Source organism: Hirundo rustica, chromosome 2 (genome assembly GCF_015227805.2).
Source record: "Hirundo rustica isolate bHirRus1 chromosome 2, bHirRus1.pri.v3, whole genome shotgun sequence".
Taxonomy (NCBI): Eukaryota; Metazoa; Chordata; class Aves; order Passeriformes; family Hirundinidae; genus Hirundo; species Hirundo rustica.
The window spans coordinates 78,895,980-78,913,521 of NC_053451.1; the positions used below are offsets into that span (position 1 = coordinate 78,895,980).

The window sequence follows — 17,542 nt, forward strand, 5'->3', positions numbered from 1 at the left end:
CTTCAGGTACGACCCTTCTGTGTTTGCAGATAGGCAGAGGTCAACATGTGAGGAAAGAAGGAATTGCAAAGATGACAAATATGTTTGTTTGACTTCCAGTACAACCTCAATTTCAGAGAGATACAGCTGAAATAAATAACATTTGTTCTGACATCTGACATAGCTTTTACTGATGATTATCAGGCACTCTTTAATTTTCCATCACCACCTCCTGGCTGAGTGACCAAGTTGTGTTGGCCAGTGAAGGCATATTAATAAGATGAAACACTAAAGAAAGGATAGAGGTGCCAGGAATAAAGTAGGGAAGGAAACTGAAACGTGACGGAAAGGCACATCAGCAGGAACCCAGGGCTTACATCCTGGATTCTCAGCTGGTATTGAGCTGATCCCAGCAGGATGTGTTTAAGTCATTTGGTCCATTTCCTGAGCCAATTTCAGCATGCCTAAAGGGATCCCAGATATGCTGTATGAAGGCATGATGGGAAAACTTGTTCTTTCCCAACCAGTTCTGCTGGTCTCATTTATTGATCTCTTAGGTAAACAGTGCTTAAAGAGAGGTAGCCATCTCACACCATCAAAATTAATCCATTAATTTACTTTTTGGTGGTCTCAACTTTAAACGTTTATTCAGGTTTTTAAAGCGTTTGTCTTGTGTCCATGTCTGACTTCAGCAGAAGTTCTCAAGAACACTATCACTGTTCTTTTAACTGAAATGGTGCAGTTTTTATATTACAGTCTCTTGCTTCAATTTGTGTTTATAAATAATCTATATACAACAGGAGTAGAAGGAGACTTTTTACAATACACACTAGAAAAGAAAGTTTTCCTTCAGGAAAAGGAATAAAGCAATAATACACCTTGTGAAGATGAGTGATTTAGCATACAGGGGATGTTCAGTGTTGGGGAGAACCACACAGTTCATTACCTTTTCATGTGTTATATTTGACAATGTTTTCTATGTGAATTGTCCAATAAGGCATTTGTGCTCCAAATATTGTAAAATGCAGATTCACCTCCAAAGAGCTATAAACTAAGTACTTGTTATAGTCAAATGAGCAAAGAAGTTGTCCATTTTATCTCAAAATTTTATTTCCTGTGTTTGTGTGACTGGGCCAACAAAACCATTGCTGTAGTTGGAGCTCAGCTAAAACTAGGTCTTGAAATTTTCAGATGTTCTGGTTGTAGTTGGTCTGAATTGTAAGCTATACTTGTGCTCAATTCAAACTGTGATTTGGCTCTGCTTGAGTTAGTAATATCCAGGCATAGGTATGTGCACTGTGGAATCTGAACATTCACAATGGTGCATATTTCCTGGAAAAAATAAGAGATCGGTCAAAAGGATACAGCAAGAAGGTTATAATGCTGAGTTTTCCCGCTGTCCTGTGACAAATCTTTTTCAGTCCACCACTCCTTGATTCCCTGACATCCTGGGAAGCAGAATTTTCCTTAAGCTGCTGTAGAGGAGCACTGAGAGTTTTTGCTATGGACCCTGAATTTTTAGTCTTGGTCCACTGTGGTGTGGACAGACTTTATTTTTCAGGTAGCTTTCCATTGGAAGATTTAGCAAGTACCGTCATTTGCGTTTCTCCTGCATCACGTGAGCTTTCCTCGTGATGTGACCTGGCAGCACTTGAAATTGATACACTCACTTGTCGTCTCAGTATTTTCAGTACAGTTCTCTTGTATCCTTTGCATGCAAAGAAATAGATGAAAGGGTCTAGGCAGCAGTTAAAATTCATCAGAAATACAGTATAATGGAGTGACTTCTGGAAAATTTTCTTTTCAGTGCACAAGGGTTCTTGCTGAAGTTTCTTAATCATGTGTTGTATGATTGCGACATGATAAGGAGTAAAGCATATGATGAACACTATAATTACAAATATGATTGTATTGATGGCTTTTTTGTTTATCCCTGATTTTTCAGTCAGTGGATTTTCCTTGGCTGTTTGAAAAAGTTTGCAGCTGATTTGAGTGTAGCAAAATAGAATAATCCCCAGGGGAATAAGGTACCCTATTAAACAGGCAGCAAGAAGTATAAATGGTAGATGTTTTATTTTCTCAAAGTTTGGATATTCCATACATGTAGTCCTTTCATTTTCTTCCTGTGACATGGATTGTATAAGTAATGGGAAAGTTTGACTAAATACAAGAAACCAGACAAAGACACAAATGCCCTTGGCGTATTTAATCCTTCTGATCTTGTATCGGAAGGGGTGGACAACAGCGAAGAACCTGTCAATGCTCAGGCACGTCATGAAGTTTACACCTGCGTAGGTGTTGATGTAGAACAAGAGCGCGGTGATGCGGCACAACGCTTCTCCAAACGGCCAGTGAAATCCCAGGGCGTAGTAGGCTATCCTGGTTGGCAAGGCAATGCAGAACAGCAGATCGGAGAAGACGAGATTTGTTGAATAGAGGGTCGTGGAGTTGATCTTCTTTCTGTTTTTAAAAATGACGGTGAGGGCAATGGTGTTTCCAAGCACCCCTAGAATCAAGATGGAGCCGTAGAAGACAGACAGTAATACCCGTGCTGTGTCTTTGTGCTCGTATAAGTCACAGGTGGAAATGTTGGTCTCAGAGGCTGTGAAAGGCTCCATTTCTGCAACCACTGTTGTTGCAGGAAGCTCAGTAGACCTATCATTAGAAAAAAGGCAAAAGGGAATATTTTGTAAGAAATATAGAGAAACTACTTCTTCATAACAATGGACGGCCTCTGTTGCAAAATAGGACTGAAAAATGAAATGAAACTTCATTGCTGTGAAATACTTTTCAAGACCCTGCCTCCTTTTGGCTCTTCTGTTTTGATCCCAATTGCTTCTCTAATAAAGAAAATCAGACAGGGGGCAATGTAATGAACCAGGGATGTAATATGTTTGGAAAATGAAGTCTACAGATGCTCAGGAGGTGGGAGACTGTTTAAAGCAATCTGAGGGGAAAAAAAGAGTATGAAGAAACCACACGATAAAGCATCAAATGAAGTCCCCAAGGATCAGACAAGCAGAAAAAAGTTTTAAATGTGTTTTAGTTAATTTAAAGGGAATTTTCGTTCCTAACAATTCACATTGTGATGCTTTAACTTGTTTAGAGAAACTTTTTTTTTTCTTAGCATTATCATATCGACATTATAATAGAATCATAGATTCATTTAGGTTGGAAAAGACCTTTAAGATTATAGATTCAAACCATAATAACTAGTTTAATTCTCGTTTTAAGAATTGGCTTTTGGACTCTAATTCAAATATTGTTGCATACATAAATTCTTAAGACTACTACTTTAATCACTCTTTAGTGACCCTGCTAAAGAGAGATAGTGCAAATGAAGTATTTTACACTTTGTCAATTTAGTAGATTTTAGAAATTGTTTCATCTGTACAGTCATAAGTAGCACAGAAGAGTTGCAAAGTGGCAGTGATTTGAGAGGGCTTAGAAATATTTTAAAATGATCCAACAGAATTTCAGAAATGCAAAGAACCCCATCCTGGTGATACTGCTTGCAGTGCAAACATTTCCTAGGTCTAGTGTTACCTGGCAGTTGTATAGTGTAAGCATGAAACTCAGAAAGGATGGGGCATCTCATGTTACTCCTCAGGCAGCTGTTCTACAAAAGGGTGCCTCTTAGAGGCACCATTTATGAATTTAAACAGCAATCAAAACAAGATTGCTTCTGTTTTAACAATGAATACTACCTGAAGATAAAAGCTGTTGCAACTGGAATTTTAAGTTTGTCTTGTACTTTAAATTAACATGTCTATGTTATTTCTGAGGATCTGTCATTCGACACACAATATTTACAAGCAACTGTAGCCTGTTGCACTTCCAAAACGTCTTTCTGGGAAATGCCTCTCAATTTTAAGGGATTTAAACCACACGTTTTAGAAAGCATCCATTATCCTTTTATTAACTTGTGAAAGCATTAAAAGGTTAGTATTTTCTTTCATGATTTGAGGAGATTGTCCTGCTTATTTTAGGCTGTTCACAATTAATGGTTCTCTGTAAACAGTAAACCTGCAGATAGTATATGATGTGTACTAAAATGTATAAATTAGCTGTATTACATGTTTAAAGTAGAAATTTGACTTCCAGATAGTACATTAAGTCTGTGTTTGCTGCATTCCGTAGACAGGAGGAAAGACAGGTGAGTGATTTCTGACTGATAGATGTACAACGTTCTGATTCTTAGATATTTGTGAAGTAAGTACTGTCAAGAAGTGGGAATTCAGAGTTGTATGTCAAATCTGAAGTGGGAGTTCTGTGCCTTGAATAAGGGAACTAATCTGGTAAATAACAACTCCAGCTGTAGTGCAGATCTAAGAATGTCAGTAATTTTATATTAGCTAAATCTGCATTGTTCATGCTGTCTTGGTGTTAGTGTGTTTGGTGATTGATTAATGCAGTAGTTATTACCCTGAGGGTAGTTCTTGTATGATTTCCTCCCATTTTTGCCTTGTAGAAGTGTTTAGGATGGCTTTTGTTTTACCTAAGTATAACAAGCTGCTTTTTGCATAAAATGGTGTGGGTTTGTGTAGGCACCTTTATATGTGTCATTGAGGTATTTTGTTTTGTTTCTCATATTTAAATGCTTCTAGTTCTTGTTCACGCTCCCAGCATCACGTCTATCTTCTATTAATCTCTTTCTTGAAATTTAGGTAAAATAATTTTGTCGACATATTTAGGAAAGGATGATCTAAGATTTGTGATAAACAGTTAAATTGCAGTAACTAGCTACAGCGTATTAAGTGCATAATTTTATTTTTGCTTTAAACTTGTAATAGTTTGGTTCAAAAACTGCACATAATTGTCGCATCCATTCATCTGTCTTTCTATAAACATTTGTAAAATGTAGAATATCTTATATACAAATACATTGAACCACAGTTTAGGAAAAAAGCTACATTCAGTAAAATATGTCATTTTTACATCAAGAGTAGAATTTAATAAATTGCATGTAACCTAATTTTGTGCTGTGAAGTTGGATCTTTAATGCAATATTAATCTAGAACTTGTCGTTCAAAATAGGATGTTCATCTTCATGTATAACTGTGGCTATATTGAGGAGTCCTAGTTGAGACAGTGTTTGTGTCTACCCATGGTGCTAGCAAGGATAAATATTGGGAGCAGTTCCATGGCAGGGCAAACTGGCCACAAATGGATGTGCTGGAGGAGCACAGCTCATGGATGGATCTTCCAGAGCAATGTGCAGTCAGCCAAGCTGTGCTCCTTAACAGGCTCTTCTACCTGCTGTGGGAGTCAGCCCTAGGGGCAAAAATTATTCTTTTTGATCCTCTGTTATCCCCCAAATATTTTGACTGTTAATGTAGGGAACACATTTTACAATGCTGTATTACAATGCTGAGTATTAGTGTTTTCTCTACCTGTAGGTATGTATGGGCATTTTTGAGAGTCACCAAGGTGTTTAGGTGCTACAGTACCTGAATATAAAAGAGAGAGAGAGATTTTATCTGGTTTGTGGCCCAAACAGATGATAAAGTTCATACTATCCACCATAATGTGCATCACCCAAGCTGTGGTAACTTCTTTGTGTTTCTGAACTCTAACTGTTGTTGGATGAGCTCCATTCACCTCAGCAAGTATTTCACATTTTCTTGGCAATCGTGGAGGGGGCTTCATTAAAAATAATATTTTCTTCCTGAGAAGTGTCTGGACTATTAAGTAAGATAAGACATTTTTTTAAAAAACCTTTTCCTTGTGTCAGGTTGCTGTTTATTTCTTGGCAGCAATCCTGAGTGATCCACTTATTATACATACAGCATATGACATCCTCTATGGAATGTATCTAAAAAAAGAACATTTTGAATACTTTTTGTGAGTTTTGCATTATTGGAGATCAAAGGGAGAATTTTACATCCTTACTGCTGCAAACCTCAGACTGGCTGGACAACTCTGTTTTAATGAGCTGTGTGCTTGAATAGCTCATGAGAGAGAACATGGCCATTTACTATCCCAAATCCAGATGCACCGATGAATTTACCCTCTAGAATCACAACTAAAACATTTGCTCTACTAGATTGTTGGATTAAAGACCCTTCCAGTAGCTTTCCAGGTTCATTAATGATACTACTTTGAGGTATATACTTGGAAGAAAGATAATATTAATTTCCTTTACCAATTAAATAATTTTAGAAAACAGTACCAGAGGTTTTTGGCTTAGAGTTACATGCCAAAATGTTAAGGTATAAAGTATTAAAAATTCCTGTCTGTATATCTGTATTGTAAAGAAGGTTTTTCAGGTTTTCACATTTTCTGAGTCTCAGAAACACTCAGTGGCACAGACTCCTTAGTCACTTAATGTAATCTTCTGTATAGTTCAGATTATGTTATTTTAACTATTGTGTATGAATTCCAGTAACTTTTTATTTAAAGCATACATTCTAAGATGCTGTTTGTCTTGGAGAACTGAAGAGAAAGCAAATTACCCATTTGTACTCTAGTCTTTGGTCAGTCAACATCCCTGTTAAAAGATGTGTCTGTCTCTTACTTAAATGTCTCTAAAATTAATATGTGACTGCTGTTTTCATTGAGTCTCTTTACCTTTACACAATCTCATGGTTTGGGCAATTCGAGGTAAGCTTCTCAAATATTTCACCACAAGGTGAAATGATCCTGTGATGTCTCTTCTAACCCCAGCTGTATCCCACACAAGACTTGGGGTTCCAGATGCCCCTTGATACCAGTGTGCCTGGAGGCAAACTCACCACTACATCCCTGCTTTTTCTGCTCAGTGGATTATGTATGCAAGATAGAGTTGTGTAGCATTGCACTGGGAGTTTGTGACGTTAGTTCACTGTGATCCAGGGGTATGTCTCTGATCCATTCTGTCATAGGATATCCGCAGTGGAAGGGCATGGCCATTGCTCTCTGCTTTGACCTGGGAGGACCTTATATCTGGGAGAATTTAAAATTAATTTTACTGTTAAATACTGTGCCCAGGCTTGCAACCAGTGCAGTTTGTTCTATGTTGTTCTTTCCCTTGCCATTTTCAAGTCTTAGCACTATGTTTGCTTTCTGACCAGCAGATTTCTTTAGTCAATTACCTCTTGAGATTTGTTAGCTAGGCAGCTGCTAGTCTATTCTCTGTGCTTCTTGATGTTTCACAGCAATAGCATCCATCTGGGGGGAAAAATCACAGCACTGTGGCAAGCTGCTTGCAAAATCTAGCATGTCTGAAATATGTGCAGGTACCTTTCTAAACCAATATTGTAATCTCATCAAAGAAGGAAAAATAGCTTGTGTAGGAGATTTACGTTACGTGAAAACATTTCACTGGCATGAGTAATTTGTTTTATGTTTATACATTTGTTCTGTGTTTAATCTCCCCTGCAAAAGGTGTTTGATGAACAGGATAGTGACTCCAGTCTGGAAGTACAGTGTAATCCAAAGCTCTGATTCATAGACATGATCATGTATGATGAGCTTTATATGTAGTATCATATTACATACATTTAACTGTTAAGAAACATAGACTTAAGCTGTTAGCCAGCATTTGCAGTGTTACATTTTAGATTACGTGGGTTGGGATTGTGTGCAAGCAGTGGTACAAAGCTCTCTCTGTATGCTGAATGAAATTTCTTCTTGTTCTCATCTCCTGCTTTTGCTGAGGAGCACCATCTGTCTTTTTGGCAGAAGAGGGGACATGCAGAAGGATTTTACTTTGTATTATAATCTAACATGTGGTTTCTCTGTGTCTCTTCATGATTTTCATTCTTTGAAGATGCATCCCTGGTCCATTTGTCCCTGGTCCAGTTGCTAATTTAAGGATACTAATCATATTCTTGGAAAAGCACAGCAGTTCATTAGAAAGATCTCTCCTGGCTCTCTATACATAGTATAGTTTAATCATTGTGAGATGGACAATATTTCTTGAACAAAACATGTTGGGGGTTAATGTTGTTTTTCTATGCATAAAGAGTATAAATTATTTTAAAGGAATGGTCAGGACAGAGACTTACTTCTCTCCCTTGCAAGATTCACTGATCTTACAGTCCTCTATAGAGAAGATCTGTATAGGTCTTACACTGTTTTAGAACAGTTGAAGATGGGAAATATGCAGTGCTGTGTTTTTGTAGGTTTCATTTTTTCCTTAATCTCAATTTTTTTTTTTTTTCCTGTCAACCAGTCATATTTACTGTTTGTATTTCTATTTTACCATATGGGTGATCTTTATTGTAGAGTGTTTCCTCTGTTTGAGAAAAAGCCTTGATTCAACTAAGTTATGTATATTATAAAGGGTGTGTGCTAAGTTGCATAGTAGAATGCTTTGTTAAATTAGAAAGGACATATACCTAAGGTACGTGATATGATGTGTGGACTGGCAGCTGGGGGCCAAATGTAGTTTAATAAAAGCTGAGGTGAGAGACAGGCATGTCCTAAACCTTCCTCTTTCTTTGTAACACTTTAACACTCATATGCTTCCAGTGTTAATTTTTAATATTAATGCTAATGTTAATTGTGTTCTAAAGTCCCGTGAGTCAGTCTGATGACCTGAGGATTGACTCCTCAGGTCACAGCCCACAGCTAATTTTGATGAGAGAGTTTCTAGGCTAGTGCTTTTATCCCTCTTTGGTACAGATCCAAATTTGTTGGCATAGTAAACCCGAATTTGTAGCACACATGTCAGAGAATCCCAAATATATATTTCATTAATTAAATTGTCTTAATGGTGGCTATAAAGAATTAGAATATTCTTTAGCTGCTTAACAGAATATGCAAGTGCACAGGACCATGGGATCTTTATAGTCCTGCTTTTGTCTGTTACTATAGATTTTGCATGACAATTGTTGTATGACAGTTATATTTGGTGCTAAAAAATAATAAAAACTGCAGTAAGTGAGATGGAGATAAAAGAAGTTGAGTTGAAGTGCTGCATAACTTCTTAAAGAAAAAGTGGAAGTCATTTGAAGGGTACAGCCTGCTTTTATCTGTTGGATGTCTCTTTACAAGGGTGATCTGTTCTATAAAAAGTGAAAACTATCTAACATAAATAATATCTGCCAAAAGCAAATACTAATGTGAAGAGCTCTGCTGATGCTAAGATGACTAACTTCCCTTCAGTTTATGCTTGCTTAAGTATACTAAATGTAAAAAGGAGAGAGCCTAAAACTAGAGCAAATAAGCAAAATAAAAGTGTGAGCCACTGAAAATTACATTCTTCCCAGCAGAAGAAAAAAAGTAGTCAAATGAGGATTTGTATTTTAGTACTAGAAGACATGCACACCTTTTTGAGTTTGGGGTTTTTTTCTGAGTTATATGAAACCCATATAGGTATAGTATTTAATTTTAGGGTTTACAAGTTTCAGATTACAGCTTCTATATTAAGTTTATTATTCTCTATACATGCTCCTGAGTCTTTTGACTGGAAAGGAATGAGATTTGAGCTCCTAAAGACTAATTGCCAGGTAAATTTTGAATCCCCTTTTGTCTTCAGGAGCAGCCATGAAAATGTCAGACAGATTTCTTGTATTCTGTGCTCAAAGACAGACTGTTGAACAGTCTGTCTTGTTTTGCAAGTATAATAAGAAAAATGTATCCTTTTAAATTGGGAGGGTGTATAAAAATCATACCACTTGAAATATTCCTTCAACTTTGTGGCACAAAGATCAGTAATAAGGAGAAAGATGTTTGGTCATTGCAATTCAGAAGAAAGCCCTCTAAAAACCTAGAAAGAAATGTGCACTAGAAGTTAAAAGAGGAATTAGCTCATAAAGCTTTGAATTCTTAAAATGTTGCAATGTTCAGACATGAGAAGAGTGAGGAGTTTTTGAGCTGATAATAAAGGCTGTTTTCATAGACAAGGAACGCATGTGATAAGAGCAGGCTATGCGTTCACAACCACAGTGTGGGTTTGTTTTAAGGCTCTCTTACTATTATTCTGTTAGGTTCAGTGACTTTAGAGCTTCAGTGCTTTCCTTACTACTTCTACAGTAGTTATTTATGCATTAGTATAATTTAAATTAGTGTTGCTAAAAATTGTCTAAGTTAAGGCAGTATGAAGTGTTTTCCTGTGATGGTCAGAAGGCTGTATTATAAGAAAGGAGTTGGAATAACTTGTTGATGCTATAGATCAGCAGATCCTTTAAGTGGAAACTAACTAGGAGCATATTAAAATGGGAATATAAAATATCAGAGAATTTCTTCCATGGGCCTTTCCCATACAAAGATCATTCATCCTTACTGCCACAGGAAAATATCCAGTATAATGCAAAAAGAAATATTTTTGGAGTTGTTTGCTGTTGCTCAGTGGCAAAGGAAAAAAGTAAAATGTTAGTTCTTTTCTGTACTTACATCTCTGTAGCTTCTTGGATCCTCTGAGGAGTTAAGTGCATTTACTGGATGGCTTGACTGCGAAGGTTTACTCTTGCACATTGTTCTCTAGAGTGATTACGTGAGTCTTTTGTGGGAGGGGTGAGGTTTTTTCAAGTGCTTAAAAAAACCCAACCCTGTTTGTATGCCGGTCTTGATTTGCTGCCTACTGTTTTATGGGATGTGAAAGCATCTATTTTGATCCTTTTACAATTAGTCTGCTCAAGGGAGTAATTAGAAACACTTCCACCTCCCCCCCTCCCTCTCCCCGCCCGAAGTTATGAATTACTGACTTTCGCAGAAGGGACTTTACCCAGAGGTTTACTTGACTAATTGTTGACCAGCTAAAATCCCTCTCATATGTGAAAAACTTTGTTTATATGCCATCTGCATTTAAAAATACCCTAATTTACAGCAAAAAGCCGAGTGATTAGTACATGCTTTAAAACTTCTTACCGAAGAGATCTGTTGCAGCAGGGGAAACCTCAAGAGTGAAAGATACCCAGATATGGTGTGCCCGTGGACATTCCCAGCACGGTTTTAGTATCGGTATGATGAGGATTTACAGAAATGCCTTTCAAAAATATATGAGGGAGTTAAAGAACTCTGGGACTTTGAGAGATTAGTAAGAGTGTCTGCCTTTGTAAGCTGTTTATTACATTTTAAGCAGTGACAATGATAATAATAGTAATAACAGCAATGAAAATAATGAAAAATGTAAGGTAAATACATGAAAGATTAAAAGCTTCTAAAGCACAAATCTGATTCCCCTAAAATAATATTGACAAGAACGAGTGGCTTGGGAGTAAGAAAGGAATGGGATGTCAAATTGTGAGTTAACCCATTTGTACCTGAAATAACCTTGTTTCTGGGTGAAGAACTTTTAATGTAAGAGTTAACTTGTGTGTTTGTTAATAGGGTTTTGGAGATCAGAGATAGATGGAAAATCCTTTCGTTTGCTGTTAGAGACTGTGGTTGAGAGTTACTTGGGATTTTCCCCAAAAACTGATACTGATCATTCATGACTGCAAAGGACTGTTTCATGACCTCATTTAGTGGCCTGATTTTAAACAACCAACAAGGCATGATAAGGCTATTTTTGGCGGGTCCAACCCATGCAGAGTGTAGGATGCCTCTCTAGAAGTGTTGGGGCTGTGTTCACAGCACAGGTGTTGGACAACATTGTAGTGGTGAAGGTGTGTAGAGAGATAGGATCTCTTCTAATCCATCTGTATCATCAGAAAGCCTCAAGTACAGATCTAATGGCAAAGTTACTTTGTGTTATAGGAAATGTTTTTGCTATAGCAGAACGTAGAGCCATATGAGCTACCTTTCTACCTACTTGGAGCTACCTTTCTACCTACTTGGAGCACTTGGTTGACACTGTACACTGATTTTTCTGGTGTTGAACTCCCACTGTACACATGACTTGATTCCCCTTAGATGCCAAAGAGCTGAAAGGGCTCTGTCTAGAGCTTTCAGCTTGTCAGTCTTAATGGAGCATTCATCTTTTAACACCACATTCAGAAAGTCTTTGAGAGACTTACCAGTCTTACTCTGGATTTTTTCCTTACTTGTTTTTGAATCTTCTTTTAATTATTCAGCTTCATCAGAAAGGAAAATCACTTTAAATGAAGAAATGAGAATTCAGGACTGTTTAAAGGGAAATTGCACAGGGAACTTGCTTCATATGTACGCAAAGTAATACCACAGTGTGGTATTCTGTCCAGCACCTAAAGTATGCTGTAGAAGTGGGAAAATTTGAGAAATGCAGACATGTCTTTACTCAGGGGCTGACATTAGTACCCCAGCTTCTTACTAAAAGAAATGTTTGCTTCAGAGTTGTGTTGCCATTATAAAACAACGCCAGTACGTTTCCTGCTTCAATCTGATAAAACATTGCCTTCCTTTAAGATACATTACTAGATTGTACCCTTTGAGTCACTCTGGTGTATTAGCTACCAATCCAGCCTAGCATGATGTGATGCTAATTGCTTGAGCTAAATGGTACAGGTTGTATTCTTTCACTAGCTGTTTATTCTTCTAGTGGTTTGTTTTCTGTTCTAATACACCTGCTGTTGGTCCAATATTCTGTTTGACTGTTCCAGGATTTGAACATGTAAATGAAAAAATTGCTGTGTCAGAGAGTGTTTGTGTTTACCATATATGTGCAGACATACATTTGTGTTTACCATATATGTGCAAACCCTGTTCAGCTTTTGGCAGGCAAGGTGAGTAACATGGAACCCAGCAGGTTACAAAATATATTGTTGAATAGTCTAGGCATTAAAACCTAAAGCTTACTTTAGGATAGGTGTCTGACTTCTGCCTTCATGAGGGGATTTTAAAGTGGTGGTTAGATGGTTAGTCTCAAATTTTAATGAACTGCATATCCATGAGCAGGAGGAACCTTTCTTTTCACCTCCAGATGCATTTTTTAAATTTTTCTCTGCATTCTTGCTGCTTTCCTGTGAAATATTGTCGTTAGCTAGTGAGTGTTGGGTAAAAAAAGCCTAGTGTTTTTGCTGCTGTTGAGAGGTCTCAAGCAACAGGGTATCCTGCTTGTGTGTAGTGAAAGGATTGGGTGCAGTAAGTGAGTCCTTTGAGTCCAGGAGTCCAGCAGGTAGAGGAACACAATCATCAAGGGTGGTCACATTCCACAGAGTTACTTAACTTTGAGGAATGTTATTGTGAATTTTTAGCATGTTCAGAATAAAGGGTGACACCTTAAGTGTAATATGGCAGTGTTTGGACTGTCTGTAGAAACATAGGTCACTGGAATGATTTAGTAACTTGAATTGCAAGTGCACTGTTTGCATGCCTGTATTATCTGCAGCTGTTTTTACTAGTGATATTTTTACTCCCCCCAAAAAATACGTGGTTGTGAATTTGTCAGTTTAATGTTTTTTTGAAGAAATTGAATGAAGAAAAACACAGCACCACAAGTTAGTAAGTGTAGTGAGTCATTCTGATTAAAATAGGTTATTTCTGCAAACTTAATCCCACAGAACTTCTATTGACAACAGCAAGTATTTTTGCAGAAGCTACATTTATTTAGCTTTTTAACCCTTTGTTCATGCCTTTTAGCACCATTTTTCCTGTGTTTTGTGCATATATTTGTTAGTGCTAATGTTTTATTTTAACCGTCATTTAATAGTCTCCATTTTAGACTTTAAATAGTGCATTTCCCTTATAAGATGTACCTGCCCCTGATTTTTTTCTTCTCTGACAGTTATTTTTGCATCTCTGATTAATTTTTTTCAAGGATATTGTTTCTGTATGTCCTTTTTTTTTTTCTTTGTACAAAGAAAATCTCATCAATTCATATGATGTAGAATGTTCCCATCTGGTCACTGTGTTTCTGTTTCATTTCAAATGTTGAAATTTAACATGCTTTTCAAACTGAGGATATAATTATTGTAGAGATAGCTACTGCAGTACATCTTTGGGATGGACATGGTATCCATGTGGAATGTTCAAACTTAGAATTCAGTTTTCAGGATTTAGAGTTTTCTGGTTTGTTTGAAAATTTAATATTCTACCTCACATGACTAAAATTAACTTCCTAAATATGAAGTAGGCAAAAACGCAGTTCAGAGTTAGAATATGCCCTTCTTTGCACACAGACATCACGCATTTCTTGTTGAAGTTAATGGTGGCACATGAAAGGATGTTCCTGATATTCTTGTAGTATAATGAACAAATGGCTGGGGCGAAGGTCCCTGCAAAAGGAGAGAAAACACAGGAAAGGCAACTAAAAGAGATAAGAGGGAAAGCAAAAGGATAAGAAAGAAATGGAGAAAAAGAAAACACTGAAGTAGTCCTTCAATAAAAATAGGCTTTCTACTTCTAGATGTTGAATCTGATATGTGCTACCAAAAAACTAATTAACATAACTAAAAGTTAAGAGGCAGTCCTTTTATTTGCAGTATGTGGATGGGTGTTTGTACCTGTCCAATGAAATACAGGAACAGAAATTCCTCCAGTGGTCATGAGCTTCAGGAATAAGGCGTTGGTTATTCACGGAACAGTAGGGTAACTTAGGTTTGGCAGGATCTCTGGCGGTCATCTAGTTCAACCCTGGGTTCAAAACATGTCCAACAAGAATGGGTTATTTTGGGATGTGTGTCTAGGCTGTATCTCTGGGGATGGAGATTGTGGCTCTGGGCAGCCTGGTAAAATGCTGGACCATCATTACCCCATCTAGACTTGCTATTATTAATACCAGTATATTAATACCTTTCTTGAAGCATGAAGCTCAAAATGGACACAGTGATATAGGTTCAGGCTCGGAAGTGCTGAGCAATTACTTTCTCTTGGCCTGATGATAACACACTGATAATGCTGTCCTGTATGTGATTGACCTTTCCTGCAAGGATAGTGTGACACTCAAAGGCTCACTAACACTCAAAGAATTCTCCAGCTCCTTATCTGCAGATCTGTTTTCTAGCCAATCTGTGCCACCGCACAAGGTTGTTCCAACCCAGATGGAAGACTCCACAGTTACTTCTGTTAAACTCCCTAACATTCCTAACGACAGCTCTTTCCTCAAGTCCATCAAGGAATAGCTGAATGTGGTCCTGCTCTCCAAAGTATTGACTGCTCCCTCCAATTTGATTTCACTCACTAGCTTGTTGCCAGTGCACTCTGTCCCACCATCCAGGTTGTTTAATAAAGACAATAAGTAGTGTTCACCCCTGTAGCTTTCCCCACAAGACTAGACGGCCGCCGATGGCAAAAGTAAGAGTCTGGCTCTCTGGCACCGGGTTGGATATTACAGCTTTTATTCTCAAGTCCTGCTCTGCTTGCTGGAGACCTTTCCCGATGGCTCACCGGTGCCAGGGAGCCCTGGCCCCTCCCTCGCCGTGGCTTTTTCCCCAGGGGGCAGGGCCCAGAGGCAGGGCCCAGAGGCACCACCCAACAAGGGAGAAGCGGGAGGGGAACAGAGGTTACATTTCAGTGTGGGCGATGGGCACTGCTGGGCAAGGACAGGTCACATGATACATAGAAAAAACATTACAAATCTGATGAAATATAAACCAAATTGATGCATTACAACACATCCCAGTATGGATCCCTGAGGGAAGCTGCTAGTAAGTGGTTGCCATTAAAGCTGGTGCTGCTGATCAGAACCTGTTGAGTCCAGCAATGCAGCTAGATTCCCTCAAATCTGCTTATACAGTGGGTATCTTCCAAGAGGAAGATAGGAAGAGGAAACCAAGTCAAAGGCCATCCTAAAGTTAGAGTGTACAACATTTGCCATCTTCCTCTTCCTTATCCACAGCACCAGAGTCATTTTTGGTAAATCTATATGAGATATTACCGGCTGCCTTGTCCATAATGTAACTGGCAATGGCTTCTAGGAGCTTTGCTCTGTAACTTTCCCAAGGATAGAGGTGAGGCTTGTAGCTACCTGGAGCCTCTTCTTGCCCTCCTTGAAGATGGGTGTGACATTTGGAATTACCCAGTCATCAGGAACCTGCTTTAATCACCAAGATGGTTCAGTGATGTAGCATTGACCACCTCGCTCAGAGCCCTGGGGTACAGCCTGTCTGGTCCTTTTGCCTCCTCTGTGATCAGCTGGGCTCAAGAGCTTTCAAATGTCTTCCTTTACAGCAGGTCTTACTCCATTCCCACAGGAGGTTCAGGGACCTGCAAGGCCTGAGGACAAAACTAACTAGTGAAAACTGACACAAAAAAGGCATTGAGTGCCCTGGCTTTTTTCTTGTCCTTTGTCACTGGGTTCCTTTTTTCACCAGTGGGTCCACGTTTTCCTTAACCATCCTTTTGTTGTACTTTACTGTGTCAGCTGTATTCTAGTACTATTATATGGATAACTTCTCTGACAGACCTGCTGTAGATAAGCAGCATCCCCTTATAGATATTCTAAAAAAAGGCATAAGTAAACTATTGAAAATACTGAAGGCAACAGAAAATATTAAGGGAAATTTTCAAAGTATAGAATTATATAAAGAAAGTTGAGGGAGAAAGTTTGAAATAATCGGAATGAATTTTCACACTGTGGAGTTGCCTGTACAAATGAGTTTCACACAGCATTTTGAAGGGCACCGGTTTTGACATTTAGAAAAAAATATATACCTGAATGGATATTTGGGTAATACCTGTATAGATTAGATGTGAACTCTGTCTTAAAACCAAACACTGATGCCTTTAAGAGCCTACCTCTGTGGTGCCTATGAACTTAATGTTTTAGGAGAAAAGGCCCATCGCTGAGTTTCCTCCAGATCCTCTAGGTTGTTGGGTACTGAGCAGTGTCAAGACACTGGACTTTGAATTAAGCTGATCACTATTCTGAACTGGGGTGGTGCTTTCTGTGGTCTCTGTTAACATAAATGGTGAATACTAGCATTTAGGGAATCTCTTAGCATTCTTAATCTCTTTTTAAAATGCACTTGCAGTCTTGGGAAATTCCTTTTTGTACTTTCCCATCTTATGATTGAGAGCACTCTTGCATGTGAAATCTCTGTGTCTGAGTCACTGTTTATCACCGGATCAATAAAACCTGAAAAGCATGCCACAATTGTGGTATTCTCTCAGTTAATTTGGTCAGAGTAGAAAGAAGTAGTTTAAAATTACTTTTCTAAAAAGAGAAGGGATTTTTTCTTTGTTTTTCTTCTATCTTCACTTATAAAACCTGATTTATTCAGTGAATATTGTCTACAATGGAATAACTTCAAATGAAGAATAATTTTTGTATGTTGGTTTTTTATAGCATTTCAACTCTTACAACTTAAATAATTTCAGTTTATTTCAAGAATGTGTTGTGTGCATTTATACGTGTATTTTGTTTGTGTAAAAAGGATTATATGCAAAATTGGGTGTCTAAATGAAATGCACTAGTTCATGTTCACAAGATCAGGCTAGGCATTTGGTCATTTTACAAAGGGCTTGAAGTCTTAGATTCTATGAATCTCCTTCCAGTGATTGTTTAAAACCTTAAAAAACACCTTGTGTTGTGATTAAGATGAGGACCCTAAAGGAAGTTTTATTTGTAGGGCCATAGAAGTCACTGGCAAAGTGACAAACTGTCAGTATTCCCATCTTAGATGGCTGCACTCTATTAGCAATCCTCTAATACCTTAAGTCTGGGTAAATACCAGCAGCTTAGCTTCATAAGTGAAGTGGTTTCCTTAACCTTTGGGGAAAGGTAAAATTCTTACCATTTGTCAGTTTGAATCATAGAAATTTTGTTCTGATGCAGGAG

General features: G+C 37.9%; 2 protein-coding genes across 2 annotated transcripts in view; one reads left to right on the top strand and one right to left on the bottom strand.

The window, feature by feature from the left end:
* Positions 1-17,542, top strand: part of UBAC2 (UBA domain containing 2) — a 91,404-nt gene that overhangs the window by 43,005 nt on the left and 30,857 nt on the right. The window lies entirely within an intron of this gene.
* On the bottom strand, positions 1,068-10,378 carry GPR183 (G protein-coupled receptor 183). The gene is made up of 2 exons (XM_040055650.2): positions 10,300-10,378; positions 1,068-2,634 (listed from the first exon to the last, which is right to left on the bottom strand). The coding sequence occupies exons 1-2, from the start codon at positions 10,338-10,340 to the stop codon at positions 1,530-1,532; spliced, it is 1,146 nt and encodes a 381-aa protein (XP_039911584.1). The 5' UTR covers positions 10,341-10,378; the 3' UTR covers positions 1,068-1,529.

Bases quoted from the DNA above. Each gene is read 5' to 3' on its own strand.
- GPR183 (XM_040055650.2), bottom strand. From the start codon at position 10,340: ATGCACTTAACTCCTCAGAGGATCCAAGAAGCTACAGAGAT. The intron at 2,635-10,299 runs GTAAGTACAGAA...TTCTAATGATAG, and splicing joins ATCCAAGAAGCTACAGAGAT to GTCTACTGAGCTTCCTGCAA.